This window comes from Canis lupus, chromosome 3 (genome assembly GCF_048164855.1).
Source record: "Canis lupus baileyi chromosome 3, mCanLup2.hap1, whole genome shotgun sequence".
Taxonomy (NCBI): domain Eukaryota; kingdom Metazoa; phylum Chordata; class Mammalia; order Carnivora; family Canidae; genus Canis; species Canis lupus.
The window spans coordinates 38701811-38729745 of record NC_132840.1 but is presented as its reverse complement, the minus strand read 5'-3'; the positions used below and the strand labels follow the sequence as shown (position 1 = coordinate 38729745).

Below are 27935 nucleotides of genomic sequence, written 5' to 3'. Positions count from 1 at the left end.
CACAAATAGGGAGGAGTATGCACTGAGAGAGAAGTATGTGCCATGGGAGTACATAGATACTCCACCTCATTTATTCTGAAAACTTCTGGGAAGTGGTGATGCCCGAGCCCAGATCTGAAGTGGGGGTTAAACAGGAGAAGGAGTGGAGGGAAGGGGATCGCAGGTAGAGGGAGAGGAAGCAAAGGGAGAAGCAGCAGAGAGCATAGTATGTCCTGGAGCAGGGCTGGAGGAGAAAGGTGAATAATAATTCCATGCTGAGTTGACTGATCATCATGCACCATGCTGTGCAGTGGGTCCTTAGAATGCTAAGGATTCAGAATAATTACTTTAGGGGATATGGAAAGGAGAAGGATAACATGTTTCCAAACCGGTAGGAGAGATTTTGGCTAAGATCTTTTTCTTCTCTGGGGCTCCATTCCATCTTCTGTAAGTGAGAGTACTGAGTTAGATGATCTTGACATGTGCCTTCTGGGTCTCCCATTCTGTTCATCAAATGGGTGATTACAGTTACAGGAATATTTTTCATATTTTTATAGAGTTGGTAGCTAAATATTATAGGTGGGTGCCTGAAAGATGTGTTAAGCTCTAATGAAGGAGACAGACCATAGAATATGGCTTCTAGTGACTTGAAATCAAAGCTAGATCTGCCACTTACTATGTGACTGGTAAACCTCCTCACCCACTCTCTCATCTACAAAGCAGGGATAGCAATGCTTTGTAGGGAAACTGTGAGGGAGAGAGTTTACCAAATATGTTAAAATATCTGGTTTACAAGCAGTTACTCAACAAATGCCCACTGACTCTACTGATTGGACTAGACAGACTGTGGCTCAGTATATTCTTTCAACTTTTACTGTCTATCTGCTACATGTAAGACCTTGAGTATGCAGAGATGAATGAGCCACAGCAGCTGTCCCTGAGAGCTCAAGGTCTAGGGGCAGGGATACACATTTAATACATTTTCATAAAATAAAATGAGTATAACAACAGACATATAAATAAAGTGCTACAGTAACACAAAGGAAGGTGAGACTATTTTTGTCTGGGGTCATGGGAAGAAGCTCAGGCCAACTTTAGAGAGGAGGCAGCGTTTACGTTCACAAACAAGCTACCCAGGATACCAATTAATCTATCTCATTCAGCACAAGTTGTGAGGTCATTTTATCTCTAGGCCCAATTTTGTCCAATGAAGAATTTTTCACCTGGGGATTCTAATGAAATTCCTCCTCATGCAAATGGTCTCAGGGTATAAAAATAAGGAATAAGTTAAGAGAAAGAGAGGAAAAACAAAGAAAAGCATTAGTTCATCAGTAAATTTTTAACTTTTCCAAGTTCTGTCATGAAATATTACCACTTTCTTGGCCAAAAACCTAATGGGATCCTATCAGGAAGGCACAGAGGTGAGGTGACTGATCAGCCTCATCTCCCAAAGCCTTCAAGGGAAGCTCTAAATGCTGTCATGGGATCCACAGACCCAAGTCATTTCCCCCATGTATAAACCAGATGAAAAGTTCATCTAAGCCATTGCTGACTGCCACCGCTCAGCCTTTGATTATAACTGATCTGGGCCATGTCGACGCTTAAGTAGGCCACATAAAAGTAAGTATTCTCACTCCCCACAGTCACAGGGAAGGACACTCAGTGGAAGAGATGGGCTTTTTCCTTAATATTAAATAAAAGAAGCTTGAAGAAAGTTATGGGTGTATCATGTGCCCCTGGACCTGTGGAGGAGGAGAGGAAGGAAGAGGGGGAGCAAGGGGAGGAGGACAAATAGGGGAAGGGGGGGAGGCGGAGGAGGAGGTGGCAGAGGGGGAGAAGAAGAACAAGAAGAAGATCAACAGGACAAAGAGAAGGAACAAGGGAAAATACATGTGGTGGGGCTGTGGGACTGAAAATTCTAGATTTAGGATGCACACTGTTGCACGCAGTTCAAAGATGGCCACGTTTCCAGTTCCACAGTGTGAGAAGGACCTGCGGTTGCTGAGTTAGTCATCTGTAAACCTAAAAATCAAGAACACGTAAGTCAGATGCAGTGGCTAAGATCATGAGCTTGATTAAAGTGCAACAGAGCTGAGAGCTAGGAGTCCTGGGGAGAAAGATGAAGTCTGGCTAGGGTGGCAGCACAGAGGAGGGGTATGGAAAGGAAGCCCAGGATCTTAGCAGGCTCAGCTGGGGTGCAGATGTAAGGAACAGGGAAAAGAAGCTTTCTTGACTGAAGGAAGGGCATGGGGAAAGGCAAGGGCAAATTAGAAAGCAGTCCTTCATTCAAGAAGTATCTCTTGAATGTAAGTGTCTACTATATTCAAAGCATTGTTCAAGGGGTCAGAGACATAGCTATGAAAAAACAAACTCCCACTTTCATGGAACATATCATCTGGTGGAGAGTGAGGTGATGAAAACACATGAATATTCAAATACATAATATGTCAGCTCTGATAATGCTATTTGGAAAAAGGAAGCAGGAGAGAGGCTAAGTAGTATGGTGAGGGCAACCATGGTTATTTTAATAGCAGGTGATATGGGTGGACCTTAATTATGAGGTTGCATTAACCAGAGACTGTAAGGGATGGAGGGAGGGAAGCATGCAGCTAGGCATGATACAAGCAGAAAGGCAAGAGCAAGTGCAAAGGCCCTGTGGCAGGGAGGTGCTTGTTATCTTATATTAGTAATACAGCGGGAGTGGTGTGAACAAGGAGGAGAGTGATAGATGGGGGCGGAAAAGTAAAGACGAGCAATAATGGGGGTATTAGGAGTAGGATATGGGGTCAAGAGAGTTTTTTCTCCCTCCTCCTTCTGGTTCTTTAAATACAGCTATTAGAGCATGCTCTAATCTTCAATGATTAAATAGAGAAAGAGATTTGTCAATACAGGAGGGGAAGTGAGAATGAACAGAGCCTCATGTATGTCCTAGTTTATTGAAGGACGCTTACAGGTAGGTGTATAGTGGGAAAACAGCTTTATTCGCTCCTCTACTCTCTGTCAAATTTTTTCTGTGAACTGTTTCTCCTTGTCCTGAGATAGAATTTTAGGTGGTTCCATAGTATCCCGAAACTCTTAAATTACAAAAAGTCTACTGTCTACCTCCAAGCATTAAATGTGTGTACTCCATTGTAATAATTAAAACTCCCATCTTAACTGAATTAAAAGTTCTCCCTCCTCCAGCTACAGTTTATTTCAGGCTTAGAAGCATACCCGGAGAAGAAGACAGGGAGGAAGCAATCCTGCCTCTCTCTCTCTCTCTCTCTCTCTCTCTCTCTCTCTCTCTCTTTGTTTTTTGCTCTACCTTCTCCTCCCTGGGCTCTGCATGCCACATAGGGGGTGGGGTACCTAGGGAAGGTCCTACTTGACAGATCTAGTCATGATTGGGTTTCCATGTATCCTCAGGGTGGGGTCCCTATCCAGGATGGGCTCCTTCGTCATGTGGTCTTGGTGTTTCACTACAATGTCCTCTGGGGACTCTACCTCCCCACTGCAGTGCGCTTGAAGCTAGCTTATTCTCTGTCCATTGCTCTGCTTGCAAGTCCTTTTCAGTCCTGGTCTTCAGGTGGTTTACCCGTCTATTGGGAACACACTGATCCTTCAGGTGAACCTTTTGGATAGGGTCCCACTTAAAGATCTGCCGAGCTGGCTCCCCCTTGTGCTGGACCCACACACACCTTTGTCTTATTTTTAGTGGACATACAGCCTATTCCCAAAGCAGCCCTCACTTCCTGCCTTCTAGCTCAGACACAACAGTCAACCTCAGCCTCTTTCCTTAGTCCTCGCTTTTGACTTCTTCCATCATTACTTTTATATCCCAGGGCAAGTTTTACAATCTTTTAGCAAGTCCTGCAGAGGTGATCTGGTCTCTGAGCCTTTTCCAAAAACTCCAGGGAAGGAAGACCCTTCTTGTAGGATCCGCAACATGTAGCTGGAGCAGACAGTGTGCTGGGAGAGGAGGTGGACAGATCTGAAGAGGGCTACACAAATTGACTTTTACCTTCTACGCAAGACAGTGTCATCAAAGGCTTTCTGAACAGAGACCCAAGTTAGGAAAAGTTAATCAATTTCGAGGCACTGGACATTCTAGTACTGGTTACATGAACTAACTTATGAAATGAAATTCCCCTTTGACATGGGAAGTACACGCAGGATTAGAATCACTTTCATCAAGTATTTAAAACTACTAAGACATTTCTTACCTAACTTCCTGCCTCTTTTATGAGAACCAACATCCCTCAATTGTTCCTCAATAAATCTGTATATGTCCTTACTTTGTCTTTTTTATGTCAACTTTAAGCCTGCCACTGAGGCCAACCCCCCTCCAGTTTAATACTGGAATTCTCAATGCTCTAGTCACACAATAACACAGTCCTTTGAATACTCAACTTCATTAGAGTCATCACTTCTACTACTTCGTGGACAACATATAGAAATTGAAAGACAGTGGCATGAGATGAATGGCTAACTTAGGGGAGAAAATGAAATAAGCAATTATTCTATTAAAGAGAGCATTTTATTTTTGTCCTGATTAAATCATCTTCAGCCACCTGGCTTCAGTTCAAATAAATGTGAATCTTTAGGGGCAAAGTCTAATGGCCATGGGCAGAATGTTCCGGGACTGACTCACTCATTTATTCCTTCATATGTCAAATGACTAGCTGACTGTGCCAGGGGCTGAGAGGAAGCAAGAATGGCAGCACCACGAACTCAATTCATTTTATGAGGGGTATGGAAAGTAGTGAGATTTTTGGCTGACTTTAAATAATAATTTGCTAATAACTTTAATTCATTCATCCAACAAATACGTATTAAGAATCTTCCATTCATTCGATCATTCATTCAATATTGAATGCCTAATTAAGTCCCAGGCCCTGTGCCAGACACTGCGGATGCCATCGCGAGTCAATGGTCACTGCCCTCATGAAGTTCACAGTGATGGAGCTCTGTGGCTATGGAATTGGACTGCCAAATAAAATAATCCTTAGTAGCTATTCAAGCACAGGATACTGATCATCTGTCCTGAAGCCTAGTGAAGATCATTTCCTCAATATCATAAAGGGTATATATCTCAAAAATCTCCAGCAAATACCATGCTCACTGGAGAAATTTTAGATACATTCTCTCTAACATAAGGAACAAGAATAGATTACTTTATTATCCTAACTGCTCACCAAAATACTGGAGATCTTGACAAACACAACTAGACAAAAGTTCACAACAACCAGAGATACTGAGAAGGAAAGAGGCAACGTTTTGCAGGTGACAGGAACTCACAGATATAGCTCATACTGTCCCCTCTGCTTGAACCACACTTTTTTCCAACCAGAATATTATAGTTCAGCCTTACTGTCTTACAGAAGCCTTCCCTAACCATTGAAACTACATTAGGCTCACCCAGCTCTATAGTTTAAAAATTACTGGGAAAGATATTATGCATGCCGACAGTGCATGACACATGTACATTTTAAAACTCAGCAAGAGAGTATTTAGCAAGGTTAGTGGATATAAGATCAATGTTTTGAGATCAAATATATTTCTCTACTCCAGCAATAACTAAACAGGAGATAGAATAGAAAACTAGATGCCATTCATAAAAGTGACTGGAAGTCACAATGTAAAAATCTGATTCCTTTGCTTTATCAGAATAAAGCAAAGGAATATATATATTTGAATTAGAGTATAGAAATAAACTAATATATTTTTACTTACTTTTAAAAAGGCATTTATGTGTCACTTCTTTCACAAAGGGTATGGAATGTTGAATAATGCCCCTCCCCCCCAAGAATACCTATGTCCAATCCATACAACCTGTGAATGTTACCTTATAAGGGAAAAAAGGATTTTGTAAATGTGATTACATCAAGGATCCCGAGATGGATAATCCAGGATTGTCTAGATGGGCTCTAAGTGCAAACATAAGGGAGACTGGCCACAGATGTGAAGGAAATATGACTATGGAGGCCAAGATGAATGATGTGGCCACAAGCCAAGGTAAACCAGCAGCCACCAGGATCTCAAAGAGGCAAGGAACAGATTCTACCCCAGAATCCTCAGAGGGAGTAGGCCCTGCCAACATCTGATCTCAGCTTAGTAAAACTGATTTTGGACTCCTGGTCTCCAGAACCTTAAGAAAATAAATGTGCATTGTTTTAAGACACCAAGTTTGGAGTAATTTGTTATAGCAGCCATAGGAGACTGAATAAAGGCTGAATATATTTTAAATACTGCCTCAATACACGTGTGCATACTCACTCACACACATACACACACAGAGATATCACAGTAACACATGGAATATAAGACTAATGAAAATCAGAGTGGAAATATGGCAGACAGAAGGTTCAATATTTTAGCTTGAGTGTTCAATTTTAACTGAGCTTTCTGGCTTGTAGAGTTAGAAGAAAAAGATGATTATATAGCTTTTACTATTAGAAGACAAAAATACAGTGATGTTCAGATGAAAGATCACTTTTCCAGTCATATAAGTTCTAAAATAAATTCTCCAGTAGGACTTTAGAGGGGTAAAAGAAGTGACATATTAACTCATCAGCATGGGTAGAGCCAATATAGGCATTGCCTTCACATGGCTTTTTTTTTTTTTTTTTGTATTTTAAAATTTTTTTATCAAAATGAATTTAGACTTACAGAAAAGTTGCAGAAACAGAAGAGTTCCATATACCTTTCACTTAGGTTCTGCCAATATTTTGCACAAGGCTTGTACCCATAGTCTATATGAGCTTATAAATTCTTTTTCTGAATCATCTGAGAGTAGGTTGCAGATATAATGTCCATTGACTCTTCAGTATGTATTTTATAAAAATAAGGATATTCTCTTATATAGCCATCATTCAACTATCCCATCAGGAAATGAACACCATTATGATTCTATTATTTAATCTACAGACCTTATTCAAATGAGATCAATTGTCCACAAAATGTCCTTTACCTTAAAAGAAAAATACAGAACTACACACTACCTTCAGTTGTCATGTCTCTTTAGTCTGCTTTTATCTGGAACCCTCCTGTCTTTATCTTTTGTGGTCTGGATATTTTTGAAGAATTAGAGGCAACTTATTTTGTAGAATACCTCTCAATTTGGGTTTCTGACTTTTCCTCATGATTAGATTCGGGTCAGGCATTTTTATTTTTGTCAGGACTGCCACAGGAGTCATACTGTGCTCTCAAGGCTACTTCTTGGGAAGACTTGCTAAGAGCCAAGGGGGAAAATATTTAATTTTTATATAAAAACACAGCTGATTGTGTTAACTGAAAAAGCTCCTGAACAGCAACTGAACAAGTTGAGTTTGTCCATGGAATGCCTGAGAACCTGCTGCTGCCATCCAGCCAGACCCCCGGTCACTAGGCAGTGGTGACCCTGGAAGACTAGGTGATACATCTAGGAAGGCTGTATTGCATTGACCCTACAACGTTGGTGTTTTTACTGCCAAAAATGTCACTGATTGCATCTTCTAAACATCTTTCAAATATATCTACTTCTCTCCATCTCCCTCACTATAATCCAGGAAAGCTGCCATGATATCACCTCTCATCTGGACCACTAATCTCCTTCTATATGTGGTGCCCTAGCATCCACTCTGGCCTCTCTCCAATCTCTTCTCCAAAATTGCAATTATTTGGATTCTCTGTAAATCCAATTATGTTACCCATTGTGTTTAAATAAAACTGTTCAGTTTCTTGTAAGATAAAAGACCAAAATCCTTCATAAGGCTTATACATCCAGCCTGCCCTGCCCCATTTTGCTTCTTCAGCCTTAACAGGTACCACTCCATTCTCCTATGTCACCTTGAATCTGCCAATCTCCCTCCCATTATCTTGCTGCAATTTCTGGGCCACTTTCTTCTCAACCACCATCATGTAGACACCTCCTTCCTCCCCTATCAGCTCTGCTTAGTTACTTAATCAGTGTGTCAGCTCAAACATTCTATATTTCTTCCATATCCTGTTTCTTTCACTTAAAATTGATTGGTCTATGTTGTTCATATAGCTTTAGTTCCTTCATTTTAAATATGTACACCACTATAGGAATATAATACAATTTATTTATCCATTCTGTGACTGGTAGAAGTTTGGGCTGATTCAAATTTGGGGCTATATGAGTAATAACTCAAATACCCTTGTACTTGTCCCTGGGTACACACACAGGTACACAGGTGTAATGCTTCCTCCAGGTTTTTACCCAGGAATGGAATTGGTGGAGTGCAGTGTACACACATATTCAAAAGACATTACTTTGCTGCTTTACAATGTGACTGCATCAGTTCATACTCCAACCAGCAGGGTATGAATGTAAAGCATTTATCAAGGTCTGTGATCATATATTTTTGTGACTGTTTACTTAATATCCTTCCCTTCCACTAGATTGTAATGTCTAACAAGTCTACTTCCGCTTATTATTTCCACTCCAGCACCTGGCACATAGATGTTGAAAAATAATTGAATGAAAGAAGCACTCAGGATAAGAAAGTTTAATATCGTCAATGTGAATATAGGTCTGACTTCAAAACCCAAGTCTTTCCTTTTCTTTTTAAAGATTCTATTAATTAATTAAGTAAGTAAATAAGATTGGCCGAAGGGCAGAGGGAGAGAGATACTCTCAAGCAGACTCCAGGCTGAGTGTGAAGCTGATGTGGGGTTTGATCTCATGACCCTGAGATCATGACCTAAGTGGAAATCAAGAGCCAGATGCTTAACTGGCTGAGCCACCTAGGTACCCCAACTCATGTCTTTTCTACCACATTCTATTTTCTTTATCTCAAAATAACGATGATCATTGGTTTCCTACTTATTAGTTTCCAATGTAATGGTAGTAATCAAATGAGATTACAGATGCCAATCCAACAAACACGGAGTACATATTAAGTATCCAGCAGTGTTCTACTACCATGCACCTGGACCCCAAAGGTCCACAGATGGGATATATGAAAGCTGACTGTCCATGGCAAATGCCTTATGAACGTATGTGGATTAAGATTACTTTGTAGAGGGCAGCCCAGGTGGCTCAGCAGTTTGGCGCTGCCTTCAGCCCAGGGGTAATCTTGGAGACCCAGGATCAAGTCCCACATCAGGCTCCCTGCGTGGAGCCTGCTTCTCCCTCTGCTTGTGTCTCTACTTCTCTCTCTCTGTCTCTCATGAATAAATAAAATCTTAAAAAAGAAAAGATTACTTTGTAGAGGAAGACTGGGGTCTCAGATATCACTGCAGGGAAAACCAGGGAGACCAATTAATGCTTTCAAGTCCAAGCTGCACCTGTGTCCCAAATTATTCACCAGCACAAACAAAAGGAGCTTGCTCCAAGCCCTGATCAGCACAAACATTTTAAAATGCTTTCACTCAGGTGGTATCATCTTTCATCTGTGCCAGGGATCCAGGAAGGACTGGGCAGAGAACTGGCTTAGACACTCTGCTTCCGTTTGGCGCTGTGGGTTCAAAAGTAAACTCTGACTTCCTATTTACACTGAAAGATCTTAGGCTTTTGTGGTTTCCTGTTGCATCCTGGTGTGTCTGTGCTTCGGTGTCTGTGTTTGTCTTCACAGAGCTGCAAATGGAGTCTCTGTTTCACTTGATTCTGCTTTTCATGAGAAAATAAGAACTCTCCCATTTCTAATTGTTGGAAGATTCAATCAGGTACTGTATCCAAGTCCTGACTTCCCACACCGTCTGCACTTACACTCACCCAGAGAGACCTTATGTGAAAGGAAGGGGATTGGGGTACAGGGGTGGTTCAGTGGGGTTAAGCATCTGCTTTCGGCTCAGGTCATGATCCCGGGGTCCTGAGATTAAGCCCTGAGTCTTGTCTCTCCTTCTCCCTCTGCCTCTCCCCCAGTTCATGCTCTCTGTCTTGCTCTCTTCCTCTCAAATAAATAAATAAGTAAAATCTTAAAAAAAAAAAAAAAAAAAAAGGAAGGAAGAAGATTGAAGGAACCTCCTAATGTGTCCTAAACTGACAGGGACTGACTGTCCAACTTGATTTCCATCATTTTACATTCATTCACTTAACTTTTACCTTTGTCAAATATGAATTTAGAGTCCTATGTACAAGATGTTCTGAGAAGCCAGAAAGATACTGTAATGGCTACTCTGGAGAAGCTGAAAGAAGTTTCTCTGCAAGTCCTCCCTTGGGCACATGCAAAAGTACAGATATACTTCTTTCCAGGCAGACCTACACCATCAGACCCTGTGGGAGGGGAACTGGGGGAGCTGCATTTTTAGGAAGTTCTTCAGATCCACTGCATGCACATTAACTGTAATCTAATGGCTTGCAGATCGGAGCTTTTTTTTTTTTTAAATCAGAGAATTTCCAATCACAATGGAGACTAGTGACAGAATCAGGAGTCCTTCCTGCAAGGAAGAGATTTTCCCCAGCTTTCTGAGCCTTCAATTTGAGTAAATAAAGATGAATCGACTAAAGATGCAGGGGAGAAGGCTTGGTCCTATCATTTGCTAGCTGTGGGACGTTGGACAAATCACTTACCTTCTTGAAGGCTCACTTTATAAAAGAAAACAGCACCTGCTCTGAGGGCCTCACTGTTATTCCAAGTATCAGATTCCACAGGCACTTAAACTCCAAAACATCAAGAAAGAGTCATTTTATCATCACAAAAACCTCAACAAGAAAATAAAGCCAACCCCTAAGGTTTCTCTTAAACAGTCAGAACCACTCCACCTTCTAACTATCCCAAACTCTAACAAACATTTTCTTTCCTTTTACTGTGAAGGACATTTTGTGGTCAGGTGATGTAATTTGAATAAGGTCCACAGATTAAATAATGGAATTGTATTGGTGTTTATTTCCTGATGGGATAATTGTATTATGGCTGTATAAGAGAATATCCTTGTTTTTACAAAATACATACTGAAGCATTTAGGAGTAAATGGGCACTATATCTGCAACATACTCTCAAATGACTCAGAAAAAAAGAATTTATACACACATACAAAATATGGGTACAGTGCTTAGGCAAAATATTAGGAGAATCTAGCTGAAGGGTATACAGAATTCTTTGTTCTATTTTTGCAACTTTTCTCAAAGTCTGATACTGCTTTTTTAAAGATTTTATTTATTTATGAGAGAGAGAGAGAGAGCAAGAAAGAGAGAAAGCAGGAGCAGGGGAAGGGGCAGAGGGAAAAGCAGACTCTCTGCTGAGCAGGGAGCCTGATGTGGACCCTGAGATCATGACCCAAGCTGAAGCCAGACGCTTAACCCCAATGAGCCACAGAGGTGCCCCTGAAATCATTTTTGAATAAAAAATTAAAAATGCCAAAAAGGGGGGGACCCAGTTTCTCCTAAACATTGTTAACTGTGTATTATGTGCTCCTTTCCAGGTTTTAGGTTCCCCCAGATTTTTCTGAAAGCAGAGCTTAAAGCTGGAGCCAGTCCTGGGTATGCTAGCAATATAACATAATATGATATTATGTTAACATTTTCAGGGAATGGATACAAAAGTCAGGAGTCCAGCCAGACCTCACTTCCCCTAATAGGTCCTAGCTCTCCAATCTCTTCAACCTCAATCTGTTAAATGGAGAAATGTACTCTTGTGGGCCATTTCAGGTTATTATCTTCTAATGACATTTACCTTTTGCTTAATCTAAATATATTAGTATTGCCTTTTATTCGGATCTAAGGCATGGCTACTACTCCTTTCTCTTTCTTAAATCAATCTTACATATCACAACAGTGAGGACTAGACATGCTAGATACAGACTGGTGAAGAACTCAGCCCATGGCCTATATATAATAAATCCTTTTGGCTAAATGTCCCCTTGACCTACATCATTTTTCAGTATAAACATATTCCTTGGTCATTTTTGAAATGCTGTCCCTCATACATTCTTCTTCTTTACACATGAACCTGACTAGCCTTTTCCTTTCTGAATATTTCTTTCTCTTTTTCAGATCCAAATTTTACATCCTTAAACTGGGGGTTTGGTGTTTCCTATCTATTTCACAGAGGGTACAAATTATTTGCTGTTAGCACATCTATGGAGGTAAACCCAATTATAAACTATGTGTGGAGCACCTACCCTGTGCCCTAGAGGCAGAGCATCAAGTAGGCTTTTCCCCAACTGCTCAAGGAGCTCATGCTTATGGGGAAGACACGGAGAATAACAAGTGATGGGCTGGAGCTGTGATGAAGAGCTAGGGAGGCCCGCAGGGGGCTCAGTTAAGTAAATGTGGCAGAGGAAGAAAAAAGCCTCACGGAGACACCTGAGCTGGAACTTTGGAGAAGACACACACCAGGGACGGCACAGTGACCGAGAACACAGGCTCTGAGGTCCATGTGCTTCGGTGCCACCTCAGCTCCACATCTTGCTCTGTGACCTTTCCAAGCTTCAGTTTACTCTTCTGAACACTGGGGATCATAACTCTATGGTTCTCATAGAACCACTGCAGAGTGTACTGGGAGTATCAAATAATATGGAAAATGCTCAAGAAATATGAGTTATAACAATGGTGATGATTCTGGTGATGACCGTTCTCACCACGCAGAAGGGAGATGCAGCCACTGTGGCAGAGAAAACATATGCTCAAAGGCTAGACATGTAACTGCACACGGACCTTTTTCCAGAAGAGTAAATAGAAGCTGGTACTGCATCTAAAGCATTTCATAGGGGCACCTGGGTGGCTCAGGGGTTGAGCGTCTACCTTTGCCTTGGGTCATGGTCCTGAGGTCCTGGGATTGAGTCCCACATCAGCTTCTCTGCGGGAGCCTGCTTCTCCCTCTGCCTGTGTTTCTGTCTCTCTCTCTCTCTGTCTCTCATGAATAAATAAATAAAATCTTTAAAAAAAAAAAAAAACACCAAGTTCTTCCCTGATTCATTTCATGGTAAAATCTGATGTGAACTTATCGAACTATTTAGAATCTATTTAACCTACTTGGTGTGAATAGTCACAAGTTTTATTGTAGACATACTCACGTGTTTTACGAGGGGTGCTGCTCCAGACCTGTCCGCCAGTGTCATATAATACACTGCATACACCCAATATTAACTTTTAAGTCTGGGTATTCTCTATTCTTAAACATTTTAGGCCCCATGGAATTCAGATAAGAGTGTGTGAATGTACCTGGCGGACTATAGATGAAAAGTGAGGTATAGAGGGATAAAACTAAGCCCCAGATCACATGAGCTCTCCCATGCCCTGATAGGATTCTGGGATTCAGGAGATACACTGAGAGATTTTAATCAAGACTGTGAGGCCATCAGACTTAGTACTGAGGAGAGTCTATCAGAGTAGTCAAATCCATGTAAATTAGTGTTGCACACCACAGAAAAATGAAAACACATATTAATAAAACTGGCCAAGTTCTCTTAGGTTCTCTCTTCTTTTTCACAGGCCATTTCCCTAATTCCAGAGAACCCTAGCCCTGTATTCCAAGATCATAGTAGGTCTCTCAGCTAGGAGTTACATGGAAACCCAAGGAAGTTTCAGTAAATTTTAACATGCAGGCAGATGATAGCTGCCCGAGTCAGGGAGGCTCCATGTCTGGTCTATGCCAAGTAGCATCTTCCAGTTAAATGTCCCCTTGACCTACAGAACCAAGGCCCAATCTTTTCCTAGCTCCACACAAGGCCAAAACCAACGGTTAAAAAACCCACACATAAATTTGGCAGTTGGATGTAGGGGATACTTTTCAGTTCTATGTTTTTGCTTTTGGACTGTTTCAAGCTATAATTCACTGAAAAGCTCAGTTCTCAAGTGGGTGGAAATTTGTGACTAGATTGACCAATAATGCTGTGTCAGGTGGGAGGAGTCTGTTGATCAGAGAAAGAACCTAAGCCTTACTGAACACTAGGTAGTTCACATGCTGGTTCTTCCTTCCTTAGAATAACCTGCAAGTCCATAAAAAAAAAAAAAAAAAAAAAGTAAATTTAACTGGAATGGCATGATCTGGTCTTCAATGAACTTTGATGTATATCGGGTCTACTGTATATTAGCTGCCTACCATGTTTCTGCCTGTCCCTGTCCCTCTGTCCATCTATCAATCCGACATGTACTGGTTCCAAACCAGGTGTAAGGAACTGTGTTAAGTGCAAGTAAATGGAAACCTACTGTTTTGAAATATCCCTCTGTTCCCTCCCTGACTAATAAAGGCTACTTGCTGGTATGGCAGGGGTGAATTTTATAATATGTGAATGATCTTTCATTAAAACAAGTGGTTTTTTTGTTTTGTTTTGTTTTGTTTTTAAGGCCACCTGGGTGGCTCAGTGATTGACCATCTTGCCTTTGGCTCAGGTCGTGATCACAGGGTCCTGGGATTGAGTCCCACCTTGGGCTCCCTGCATGGAGCCTGCTTCTCCCTCTGCCTATGTCTCTCTCTTTGTGTGTCTTTCCTGAACAAATAACTAACTAAAATCTTTTAAAAAACCAAACAATTAAAAAAAAATACATGATAGCATTGTAGTAACTTTCATCTCCTCTGGATTTAAGACTCCTATCTTTTTTAAATTGATTATTCTAAATCTTTAACAACATGGTCAAATGTTCATTTAGCTTTCCCTTTTGAACACTTTTTTTTTCTATTGGCAGTAGGAAGCCACTGACTATTCACTAGAAAGAGACTTTCAGTCTCAATCCTACAGTCCTGACTGTTCAATAAATTCTCATGGGTTCTTCTGGGATCTTTGGTTCCTTTGACATTATTGTTCCTTATGCTCTCACACTGTTTAAGTGAACAGCCACTCTGGAAAACTGTGTGGAGCTTCCTCAAAGAGTTAAAAATAGACCCTATGACCCTACCCTATGACCCACCAATTGCACTGCTGGGGATTTACCCCAAAGATACAGATGCAGTGAAATGCCAGGACACTTGCACCCCAATGTTTATAGTGGCAACGTGCACAATAGCCAAACTGTGGAAGGAGCCTCGGTGTCCATCAAGGGATGAATGGATAAAGAAGATGTGGTTTATGTATACACTGGAATATTACTCAGCCACTAGAAACGACGAATACCCACCATTTGCTTCGATGTGGATAGAACTGGAGGGGATTCTGAGTGAAGTAAGTAAATTGGAGAAGGACAAACTTTATATGGTCTCATTCATTTGGGGAATATAAAAAATAGTGAAAGGGAATAAAGGGGAAAGGAGAGAAAATGAGTGGGAAATATCAGTGAGGGTGACAGAACATGAGAGACTCCTAACTCTGGGAAACGAACAAGGGGTGGTGGAAAGGGAGGTGGGTGGGGGGGTTGGGATGACTGGGTGATGGGCACTGAGGGGGGCACCTGACAGGATGAGCACTAGGTGTTATGCTATATGTGGGCAAATCAAACCCCAATAAAAAAATATACAAAAAATGAATAACTAAGTGAAAGAAGAGAAACTACCCCTAATTTACCATGGCCTAGGGGACAAAATAAATGAACATTTAATTAACATATGAAAAAAGAAGCCCTTGAAGCAGACAAGGGGAATGGGAGAAGGGAATGAAAAAAAGAAAGAAGAAAGAAAGAAAGAACGAAAGAAAGAAAGAACGAACGAAAGAAAGAAAGAAAGAAAGAAAGAAAGAAAGAAAGAAAAAGAAAAGAAAATCAACAAGGCAAAACTACTAAAACTCTTGAACTAAAATGGATGTAGAACTAAGTGAATGGGTGCGTGTTGTGGTCCTTGGCACACTACTCAGTCCTTGGAGAAGGCTCTATGAAGGCTGTCTTTAGCATCTTTTTCCATGCACACTGAGCCTCTGAAAAAGCACAAACATTCCAGTAACTGCTAGGTTGCCCTCAGCAGCCACACTACCAGAGTTACCACACAGCAGATGAGTGATAAATAGGAAAAGGGGGAAAAAAAAAATCAATGTGGTTTTCATTTCATGCTCTTCCAAACAAATATAAAAACATCTTCATGAGTTGGGAGGTTGGCCGCATGTCTTCAAATTGGCTATTCAAGTACTTGACCACAGAGCAGCAGGGGATACTCTCCTCCCCAGGGATGATGGTGACAAGTGATGCTGTTTATTTTTATTGTTATCGTTAGACTGGTGGCCTCTTGAAAGGCAATGATTTGAAAGCCCGGGAAGAAGCAAAAACAAGAGCACTGTGGTCTAGCTTTGATCCAAGCCTAACTTTGCACTTCTCGTCAGGCTTTGGGAAAGGTCTACCTTGTAATGACCCCACCCCCGTTCCCGCAAAACACACGTGTGCACGGTTAGCTTGCCTAAGTCTCCTTGTTCTGCTAAGAGTTGAGGATATCAGCTCTGGAGTCAAACAGCTGAGTTGGCAACGGATCTCTAGGACTTACTGGCTGTGTAACAAGTATATTGTCTTTCTGACTCCATTCCTGTAAAATGGGAGGATAATTCTGATAACTACATAAGGTTGTTAGGGAAATCTGATCATATATTTGAATTACTTACCCCACAATAAGCATGTAGTACACATTAGTTATTACTCTTACTGCTGCTGATTTTATTTTTTTCCTCTGCTTCTTTGACCATTCCTCCAGGCAAGCTGCTGTCTTTGTGGAAAGCCAGGCTTAGGCCAGTTGACATATTGCCACAGAAGCTTTTGTTTCTGACCTCTCTGGCCCTGTGTCACCTGACCTTGTGTTGTTCCTGGTGATCTTCCAGAAACATGGGACCAGACAGCCCTGCCCAGCTTTTATAGAAGCGGAATGGCTGGGTCAGAGTAGGTGTGACTGTAAGAATATGCTAAACTCTTGTCCAAAATTGTTGTGTCATTTCATGTCCCCACATCCTTGCCACAACTTCAGCCAATCTAAAGGCTGTGGTGGATCTCCTGGTGGTTTAAATTTGCATTCCCCTTAGAAGTACTCATGTGGAGCATCCTTTGCTCCTCTAACACATGGGGCTAAGGGAAATAGTGCCCCAGGCCTGGGCCACAATGCTTTAGGGGAACTTCCTCCTCCATGATGTTGGGAAACTGCGGAGCTGCACCACAGCCATCACCCAAAGAACATGGCTCTAACAACATGGCACAGTCTGATGGGTGGTATTTCTCTGGTGAGAGTCCAGAGCCTAGGGCTTCTCAGTTCTTTTTTCCCAAGAGAACAGACATCAGGCTAGAGAAAGTCGCTTGAAAGAGAAAGTGTGTCTTGAACTGGCTGGAGGGAGGACTGGCTGGTGGGGTGGAGGGGAGGTTAGTTCTCCCCCTAAGGGCACAAGGTAGTGGGGAGGGTGGACAGAGCAAGGGAATGGAAAGTTCTGGAGGACTGTCATGATGGACGAAAGCAGAGAAAGCAAGTATGGCTGGTTTGTGTCTCCCAAGACTCACTAAGTAATACTGTTCGATGAAAATCTTACTTCCCAGAGAGGCCAATCAACACCCAGATATCCCTGGGAAAGTGGGCTGTAACAGACTGCCAACAGCTCACACATGGGGGTCTTCTTCCCATCAGTCAGGCCCCACTGAGCAGAGACATTATGAAAGGTGACACCACTGGATCAGGAAAGAGAAGACTCTCTGGAAAATCCAAGCACTTGCACACTTCTGAATGGTGGGACAAGTGGGTGGGATGCCATCCAACCACTCACTCACTACACATCTACCAAGCCCTAGCTCCGAACTGGACAGGATGGGCTGAGCGGTGGCACAGGAGACATGGACCCACAAAACAAGTCCGCTTCATCTGAGATACAAGTTGGTACCAGTAAAACACAAGTAACAATAACTACTGGTCTATGCTAGGGGTTGATGGAGTAGGATAATAACACGTCAGAGTAACTTGAGAATTAAGTCGGGTTGGAAGGAAATAAGTAAAAACCAACATTTATTGTCTGATTTTTAAAATGATAATGAAAAAATTTCTATAGATATATTTAGAATAGTGCCTGAACGATAGTAAGCACATAAGGGATTGCAGATACTACTGTTTTTGTTTTTTTCTGGTCTTCTTTCCTGTTTTTTTTTTTTTTTAATTTCATTTATTTATTCATGAGAGAGAGAGACACACACACACACACAGAGAGAGAGAGGTAGACACAGGCAGAGGAAGAAGCTGGCTCCATGCAGGGAGCCTGATGTGGGACTCGATCCTGGGTCTCCAGGATTATGACCTGGGCCGAAGGCAGCGCTAAACCACTGAGCCACCCAGGCTGCCCTTCTTTCCTGTTTTTTAAATAAGCTTCATTGAGGTATAATTAACATTCGATAAGCTGCATATATTGAAAGCATCTGATTTGATACGTTTTGACACAGCATACACCAGTGAAGGCAGTACCATAATCAAGGTAGACATATCCATCAATCCCAAATTTTCTTTGTGCCATCTGTTTTCTACCTATTCTCCTGGCTGCCACTGCGTCTGCTCTCCTGGTACAGGCAACCACTGATCTGCTTTCTGTCATTACACGTTATTCTGCATTTCTTAAAATTTTTTAAAAATGGAATTACGTTATCTGTATTTCTTTGCATTTGGCTTCTATCCGCATACTTATTTTGAGATCAATCCATGCTGTATTATATATGAATGGTTCATTCCCTTTTATCATTTAGTAGTATTCCATTATAATGGACATACCAACAGCGTGTTCATCTAGTCACTGTTGATAGACATTTGGCCTGTTTCCAGTGGGGGGGGGCTATCACAAATAAAGCAGCTGCGAGCATCCCTGCACAGGTTTTTGAACAGACATAGGCTTTCTTGAGTAGAACGGCTGGTGTGCGGTGACTCTGGAAGAAACTGCTAAACTCTTTTCCAAGGTGGGTATGCCCTTTCATGGTCCCAGCAGCAGCAGGTAAGTTCCAGTCCCCACATCCACACCCCGAGGTTGGCCATTCCAGTAAGTGTGTATGTCGCTGTGGTTTGGGTTTGCATTTTCCTAATGACTAATGATGGGGAGCATCTTCTCAGATGCTTGTTGTTCAAATCTTTTCTTTGGTGAGAGGTCAGCGCCCACATCTGCCCATATTCTCACTGAGCATGTTCTCCCTCTCCTCTGGAGCTGTGCGAGGAGCTGTTAAACTGAAAGGGAAGAGCAAGGACTCTGGGGTCAGTCCCTAGAGGGCTCGAACATAGCAGGACCCACTTAACTACTGTTCGCCTCAGTCTTCTCACTTGGGAAATGAAGACAGCAATGGTGGCTATCTCACAGGATGGTTGATTACACGATATAAAGGATGTAGCACCTACCACTGTAGGTGCCTGATAGATAGTAGCAGCTAAATACTATTTATTGTCTGTCTCCTCATAATGACCGAGGCTGGGCCAGCAAGGTTAAATGTCCTCTCTGCAGCACAGTGTGGACCTTCCCTGGCCTCAAATGCCAGGAGAAGCACTAACCTGAGCTTCCTGAGTATATGATCTCTTACCGCTCGCTGAACCCTGGGCCAGCCTCCATATAGAGAGCCTCCTGAGAATGCTGGTGAGTGAAGAGGGAGCGGGGCACTTCATGTACAGAACCCTAGTTCTTTCACTGGTAGGTATAACAGTGGTCCTATTTGTACCATATGGACTCACTTCCCTGTCCACCTTTCTCAATGACCTCCGCCAATGCCACCTGCTAAAGCGACCAAAATAGAGAAACTGGTCCTACCTGCCTACTCTCTTTTTAGCTGTGACACCTGCTAACATCTGTTCAAGGCACATGGCTGTTCTCCCCACCTAAGGTGCCCTCCCGATGGGACTGTCCATAACCATGTCCCATCCAGACCACAGAGGAAGTCACCTGCCTGGTGTTGTGGACCCATAGAGAAAAGCAAAGTGAAGAAGAGAAAAGACAAGGCATGTGGCCTGAAACTGGGCTGGCAAGAAGTATCCTGGTGGGATCAGGGAAATGTCACATCCTGTAGGAAAGCTTCCTTGTCTACTCAAGACTTTGGGTGGGCCCTCCTCCCTATTTCCACCACACTCCAGTCGTGCATTTACCATAGCAATTCTCATCTGTGCTGCAGGTGTCTCCTTCTTGTCGGTCTTTCTCAATGAAGGCAGGCATGCCATTTTCATCATATTGATCTTAATACCTTTAGCACTTAGCCAGGCAAGTATAAGACAATGCTTTCATCATGAGTGAATGATTTAATGAATGATTTAAAGATAAACATAATTTTAGAATAGTTTTAGATTACAGAAGACTTATGAAAATAATATAGGGTCCCCATATACCTCACACCCAGATTCCCTTACCTTTATCATCCCACAGGAGGTATAAATATCACAATTAAAGAGTAATATTGATATATTATTACTAAAAGCCATACTTTATTCAAATTTACTGAGTTTTCATCTAATGTCCTTTTTCTGTTCAAGGACCCCATCCAGGACCCCACATTACATTTGGTTGTCACATCTGTTTAGGCCTGTCTTGGAGGTGATGGTTCTTTAGACTTTCCCTGTTTCTTGATGACCTTCCCAGTTTTGAGGAGTACCAGTCAGGTATTTGATAGAAATGCCCTCAGTTTGGATTTGCTGATTTTTCTCTTAGGATCAGACTGTCGTTACAGGTTTTGGGAAGCATGATAAAGTGCCATTCCCATTAAATCATATCAACAGTACATATTATCAACACGGCTTATCACCTTTGATGTTGACCTTCACCACCTGGAGAAGACAGCATTTGTCAGACTTCTCCACTGTAAAAATATACTCCCCCCACCCCCGCAACTTTTTCATACTGTGCACTTTGAAAGAAAGTCACTACATGCAGATCACACTTAAGGAGTGGGCAGTTATGCTCTACCTCATTGATGGGGAAGTATCTACATAAATTATTTGAACTTCTTTTGCAGGAGAGATTTGCCTTATTAATTTAGACATTTAGGTATATCACTATGGACTCAAGATATTTGTGTCATTCTTTAGTTTATCATCCAATCCCATTTTATTTTGCTGCTCACAATGTTCCAGTCTTGGTCACTGGGAGTGCCCTCCATTGGTTCCTGACCCTTTTTTTTTTTTTTTTTTTTTTTAGCATTTCCTCACTTTCTAGTACTACAAGATGCTCCAGGTTTAACTCGTCCATTTCCTTCTCCAGTCCTAGAATCAACTATTTCTCCAAGGAGTCCTTGGTCTTTTTATTGGAAAAATATATTAGGAACCAAAATCTGGGAACCAGGTATGCCTGAAACAACTAGCTGCTGGTATATCCTAGCTTGAGAGCTTCTCAACTGTCAGAACTAGGAAATATATGTATGTTCCATAAACTACAGATATCTGTAAACACTTGCATATGAATCCACCTGTAATCTAGATGAAGCTAAATGTGAGTTCATTCTGATGCCCCTAATTCAAATCCATTACCACATGGATCATCTTGGCCTTCATGAATCATTTTTTTTTTTAAAAAGATTTTATTGATTTATTCATGAGAGACACACAGAGAGAGGCAGAGACATAGGCAGAGGGAGAAGCATGGGAGAAGCTCCCATGGGGAGCCCGATGCAGGACTCGATCCCAGGACCCAGGGATCATGACCTGAGCCGAAGGCAGACACTCAACCACTAAGCCACCCAGGTGCCCCTTCATGCATCATTTTTAATAACACCATTGTATTTGGTCTTTTGTGCTAGGTATAGTGCCAAGCTGTTTACAAAGATCACCCCATTTAATCCTCAAAATAACTTTATGGGTAAATACTACTGCCCGCATTGAACAGATGAGAAGACTGAGGGAGCAGAAGACAGAGAGCATCTTACCTAAACGCAGTAAGTGGTGGGGCCAGCTCAGGAGCCTACGTCTTTGAGATTGGCAGAGAACTACCATCCCCACATTCATCTAAGACCTTGCGCAACCTTCAGTTCTGAGTGATTTAAGATGCAGATGTAACTCCCAGCCCTTAACTACTATTCTGTTTACATCTTATCTCTTCAATACTTCCCAGGGTCCTCTCCCCATCTGACACAGTAACCACAAGACAGGTTGCCAAGTTACAATCCAACTTGTGACCCCAGGAGAGGGGTGTTGGAGCAATGGCAAGGATCAGTGCCATCTGACCCTGTGACTTTCCAACCTCTGGCTAACCCCTGCTGTGAATTATCTGGGGTCTTGGTGACTTGGTAGTAATTAACCCTGAACAAGCAGCTCTGCTTTCAAGGAGTTAAAAAAAGAACAAGTATTTTTTTTTCCTTTTTAATTAAATCATCTAAAGGAAGATAAAGGTATTGCCTACACTTGTATCTTCCAAGATATCAAAGGCCTGATTAGAAAGTCTTATGTTCAACCTCAAGGTTTTTTCTAGATTCCTGAAAGTAATAGGGACAGGAAGGTAAGGAACTTCTAAGTTTTTGTTAACATTTGCTTACTTGGACATCCATCCATCCATCCATCCAATCATTCATCTATTCATTCATTCATTCATTCATTCATTCATATCTAGAAAGAGGCAACCTGGATCAAGCACAGAATGTTCCTGGGAATTCTGACTCAATCAACTTACTGAATCAGAAACATAAGCAGTGCACAGACAGGAAGAAATAGAATGCTTCAGACCAGGTTGAACACCACTTTTTGAAAAGCTCAGAGCCCCTTCTGGTCCCTGTGTTCTGTTTGGTGAATTTTTCCTGACAGTTGGTGGTTTTATTTGCCAGAACCACAACAAAGGGGGTCCTTGAGTTTCCCTGGGAGTGTTTCCTTAGACCTGCACTTCTCTAGACCTCACAAAGGTGTTATTGTTGCTGGCTCACTGGGCGCCCGGCACCTGAGCAAGATCAAAGGCACTTTCTGATGCCAGCATGACCACAGTCTCGCCCTCACCACATAACATTAAAGCTGATGATTAATCCCGTTGGCCCAGAAGGTCCCTTCCCACTCCCAAGTACAAAGCGGAGTGGGGGTGGGGACTTTATTTCCAGCACAACACAACCATAATAAACTGGCATTTTATGGCCCTAATTCATTGCAACCAACTGCAGCTGCCCATCAAACTTGTTAAAGCCCAAACAGTTGCTTCGTGTGAGCCTTATATATCACTAGGAAAGCGTACTAAGAATCTCTACCATATCTGAGTGTCTGCTGTGTCCTAGACATGTACATGCAACCATTCATGTTAACCAGTAGCACCTGAGACTGGCAGTGCCACCCATGATGGGATAGAGGAAGAACATGAGATTTGGAGAACCAGCACACCTCTCAGGTCACGAGCACAAAAAGCACATGAGCAGGGGTTCAACCCATGTCTAGATAGCTCTGATGCCCAGGCTGTCACCACTTCAGGGACATTACAATCATGCACAACACAGCGAGGCACTGAACAGAATGGGTTTGGGAATGAGACGGAGCTAGGTCTGAGGGCTCAGCGTGTGACCGAGAGAAAATTTCTAGACATTTCCCTGCCTTATTAGTTGCCTAATTTGCAAAATGGATCCTGTAGAAGAAGGCAATACCATCACCATTATGAGACAAGAAGAATGAGACGTGGTCACATGACAGAGTCCCTCACATTCATTTGGATTTGCTTCTGCTCTGAAACCTGAATTGAGTGTTGTAAAAATGCCTGAAATTCAGATTTCACAGGAGAAACCAGATTAGATGTGTCCCTGTGAAAATGGGGGTGATTTAAATAGGTTTCAGCCAGTGTTCAGTTAAGACAAGCTAACCAGTGTAGTCTTGTGTCAAGGGAGATAAGAGCTGGCTACCCCCACTGGCACCTCCTGCTTGAGCGGCCGGACGCCACTGCAGATCTCTGCCTTCAGTGACAGCTGGGGGATTTTAGAACTCAGTTAAAGAAACTCCACTTAAGACCTTGTCCACGGAAACAAATAAAAGGGAAAGTTTTGTTTTATTTTGTTTTGTTTGGGGGGGGGAGTGCGGGGAGAAGGGGAGGATCAAGGGACTCTATGACCTTGGACTCAAACATAAATGTTCCCTCGGTAGGTGTCCCTAACCCTGAACCCTTCCCAGGCAGAGTCCGTCACTGTCTCCTTTCTGCCTGACAGCACCAGTACTAGTCATCAAGAGAGAACCACTGTGAAGTGCTACCTTTATGTGAAGCACATCACATAGCCTCATTTCACGCTCAGAGCACCAGGAGCCATGGACTAGAACTCTCCACATTTTGCAGAGAGGGGATCTGAGGCCCAGAGGGGGTGAGTGCCTTGCCAGGGGGCCCATACTCAGTCAGCAGAGGAAGTAAAATTGGAAAGCAACGAGGATGGCTCTACCATCTCCATGAAACGGAAATGTGCTCAGGAAATACCAGGCACTATGTGGAATATTTACGTGTACAATTTCATTTTATATTAACCCTGTCAAGTCTGTATTATTAATGCCACATACATCAGCGGAGAAACTGAGGCATGGATCAAGTGACCCGACGAAGGTCACGTGGCTAGTGAAGAGCACAGCTGAATGGGCTCCAGTTTAACTCATCACATCTCAATCTCAAAGAAGGCAACTGAACTGTGCACAGTGTCTGGCACATAGCAGAAGCTCAGGACCACAGGTTCAATCAGAATTGACATTCTGGGGTCTCATACTGGAATGCGAGCTCTAATTATGGCTCATCGATGGGAGGTCATATGTCACCCGTATGTCCCCAAGGTTTAGCATGGCTCCAGACACAAGAAGAGGGGGTCAGTAAGTCATTAACTGTATCACTATTTACTCAACCAAAATATTTAACGGTAAAAAAATAAAAAAGGCTCACTGGTCCCTACTGTTAGTCAACACAGTTTGACACGGCACATGGTTCTCCTCCACGGCTGCAGAGATTCTTCCCTGGACTGTGTCCGCTCTAATCCTCGCCCCACCTTCCCGCTCCTCCCCCACCCACCTTCGTCCTCCTCCTTCCTCCCCCTCTCTCCCTCTATTTTACTCATCTGGGAAAAATCCAAGGAGTCGTCCATCTAAGTTTAACAGAGTAATGACTTTTAAATAAAAATATGGTAGAAATGGGTACTTATCGAAATGGAATGCTTTCAGACTCATGCATTTAAAGAAGATATAAATTTTAGGGCAGGCACTAAATTTTAACTGCAATCTTGGAAAACGCCTTCCCACTAATTCATGGAGAAAAATTAACAAAGTGAAAATCGCTTATCAGTGTTCTTTTGAAGTCATGATATGCAGCCTAATTCTATAGATCATCAGGGCGCTCCCAGGGAGATGGATTTATATCGATTGGGAGAGAGCTCAGTGGCCAAGGAAAACAGACACCCCTCTGCGGAGAAGACTCAGCAACCCATTAGGGACAGATTGGCCTGGGAGCCCAGCGTTACCATCCTTGGATCCAATTTCACCCCTCATGCCTGGGCTCTCTGGCCAGGCTGATGTCAAAGACAGACTCAAACCTTTCACACTCTTTAGAATCTGGCCCCTAGAAAAAGAAAGATCCGGCAAATCTAAGCACAGCTTTTGGGAGAAGGGCTGGGCTTCTGGCTAGAGGAGCAGAAGGAAGGGAAGAAACGCACATCCCCTCTTGGGCTGCCCCGCCCCGCCCCCGGGGTGGTGGCCCTGCCCTCGGCCTGCAGACTCACCCCCATGTGACAAGAAGATGTTCCACAGATGATAGCCAGCCGTGACGTCACTGGCTGTCCCTCACAGGCGAGGCCGTGCCCTCTCACATCTGCTCCAATCACTCCTGTGAGAAAGCAAAGCAAAACAAAACCCTCTTAAAAAAATAATAAATAAAATAAATAATAAGAAAAGAAAGCTAAGAACAAGCATACAACACTCCTTTCTACAGCCAAACATTAAGAAAGTGTTCCTGTGTAGGCCAGTCTCAAGTGGAAACCAACAGAACATACGTGCCTGCCATGAGGAAACTAGGAAACACATCCGGTCTTTGTGTAATGTGGTCAATGTACAGTATCTAACCATTGCAGTCATAAAGGTAACCATAATTAGAATAATAAAAGCAGCAGCCATCAGTGATTTTGTGCTCAGGAAATACCAGGCACTATGCTGAATATTTACGTGTATGATCTCATTTTATATTAACCCCGTCAAGTCTGTATTATTAATGCCACACACATTGGTGGAGAAACTGAGGCATGGATCAAGTGACCCGATGAAGGTCACATGGCTAGTGAAGAGCAGAGCTGAATGGGATCTAGTTTAACACATCACATCTCAATCTCAAAGAAGGTAACTGAACTGTGTGGTGATTGAATCTTTTTGGCATCTCTAGGTCCCCATTCTTACGACTACTTGTCGCAGAACTCTTGGTGCAAAGGACAGGGTGGCTGACAGTGAGTTCCTGTTAAAGGAATGTGAGATAATGGAGACTTTCCCATAAATGGTATAAGCACACGCTTTGTCCCCACAAGACTGTATTTGTTGATACTTGCTGGATAAACGGAGTTATAAACGTGATGATGGAGCTAAAAAGACTAGAGTCTAGAGCTGTCTTTCGCTTATTCGAGTGTCCAACAAGCATCTTCTGTGCACAGAACTATATGGCAGGCGTTGTGAAGTGGGAGCTGCAAACATGCCAACCTTCCTCCCGACAGCACAGGCAGGAGGGCAGGGCAGGGACTGGGCTCCCGCTGACCTCTCCAGCTCCACGTGATGCCAACCTCACCCCCCTCTCTGCTCTCTTTCCTACTTTAATAAGACTTTTGCACTTGTTCTTCCCTCCACCTGAAATGCCATTCCCCGACCTCTCTGCCAGGCTAACTCCTGTTTATTCCTCACGCAAATGTTCCTTCCTCAGGCAGCTCCCCTGGTCCTCCAGGAAAGACAGGAGTCTCCCTGTTCAGTATCCAAACACATCCCTGACCTTCCCTAGCACACAGGACACTGGCAGTTTTAAAAACCCTACACTGCCTGCCTCTTCTTCTATGATAGAAGCTTCTGGAAGTTGGCAATTTCTCATCCACGTGCTTAGCAGCCCAGCCCCTACACAGATGCTAGTGCAGAGCAGGAGGCAGAAGTCCCAAATGTGGGGATGCAAAGGTAAAAGAAGACAACTCCCCATCCTTGGGGTGCTCCAAGTCTGGTGGGAGGGAAAGAACCCGCAAGGAGCACTTTAATGCGGGGGGCGGGGGGGGGCAGGATAGGATGGAAGCAGGGGCAGCTGAGGCAGGAGTGGCTGAGCTCAACCGGTAGGGGTTCAGGGAGGTTTCCCCAGGAGGTGGGTCAACACTATGTTCTGTAGGAATCGGCCAGGGGAAAGGTGGTGTGTGGGTGCCTCCTCAGGTCACAAATCCCTAGATTTGACAGCACTGGCTGCTCAGCGAGCAGGCCTTTCCAGAAAGCAGGATCTAGAGGGCCACTGACAGGCTCTTACATTCCAATAACTTTCTAGGTTTTTCCAAGGCTTTTTCCAAATTCTACCTTTCCAAGCACAGCAAGTTGAAAACCTCAGCCATTGGTTCAGAGGGCCAGCAGCAGGGGGGGTAAGACTCTTTCAAACTTTCTGTGGTGATTATCACTGCAGTGTGAGGTCCCAGACTGAGCCTCTAAGAGTCCTGGGCCTACTGGCTTTCATCAAGTCCCCCGCTCTGCTCAGTACTGTGCGATCCTGCAGACTGCAGCTCCCAGACTCCGCACTGGGCAACGTCGGCGAGGAGATCTGAAGGCCGCAGGAAGTAGAGAGCCAGAGTATGTCTCCTTCTCCTGCATTTCAGCTCTGCCCTTGCTGCAATGGGTGTGACATCAGCTGACACCCTTGGACTCTGGTAACCTTCTCCTTCCTTTGTCTCTCCAGCCCAGGGGTAGTGGCAGCTTCCATTTTCCTGGTCTCTGGCTTACTTCACATGATATAGCCCATCTTGGTGCTTCACTATTTAGGTCACCAATTTTGTGTACTAAATTTCCTGTTTTTTTTTTTTTTTTTAAGATTTTATTTATTTGAGAGAGAGAGAGAAAGAATGCACAAGCAGGGGGTGCAGGAGAGGGAAAAGCAGGCTCCCCACCGAGCAGGGAGCCTAGTGTGGGGCTTGATCCCAGCACCCTGGGATCATGATCTGAGCCTAAGACAGACACTTAACCGACTGAGCTACCCTGGTGCCCCAAATTCCATTTTGTAAATACTTAGCGCAGTTTACATTTTTCTAGGTAGACCCTGAGTGATACAGTTCCCCATTCAGGGCACAA

General features: G+C 43.1%; 1 protein-coding gene across 28 annotated transcripts in view; it reads right to left on the bottom strand.

Moving 5' to 3' along the window:
- Positions 1-27935, bottom strand: part of FGGY (FGGY carbohydrate kinase domain containing) — a 413650-nt gene that overhangs the window by 149974 nt on the left and 235741 nt on the right. For all 28 annotated transcript variants that reach the window (XM_072820441.1, XM_072820456.1, XM_072820442.1 and 25 more), the window contains one exon: positions 25373-25476. In XM_072820441.1, the coding sequence (XP_072676542.1) occupies positions 25373-25476 (104 nt within the window). The remainder of the gene's footprint in view (positions 1-25372; positions 25477-27935) is intronic.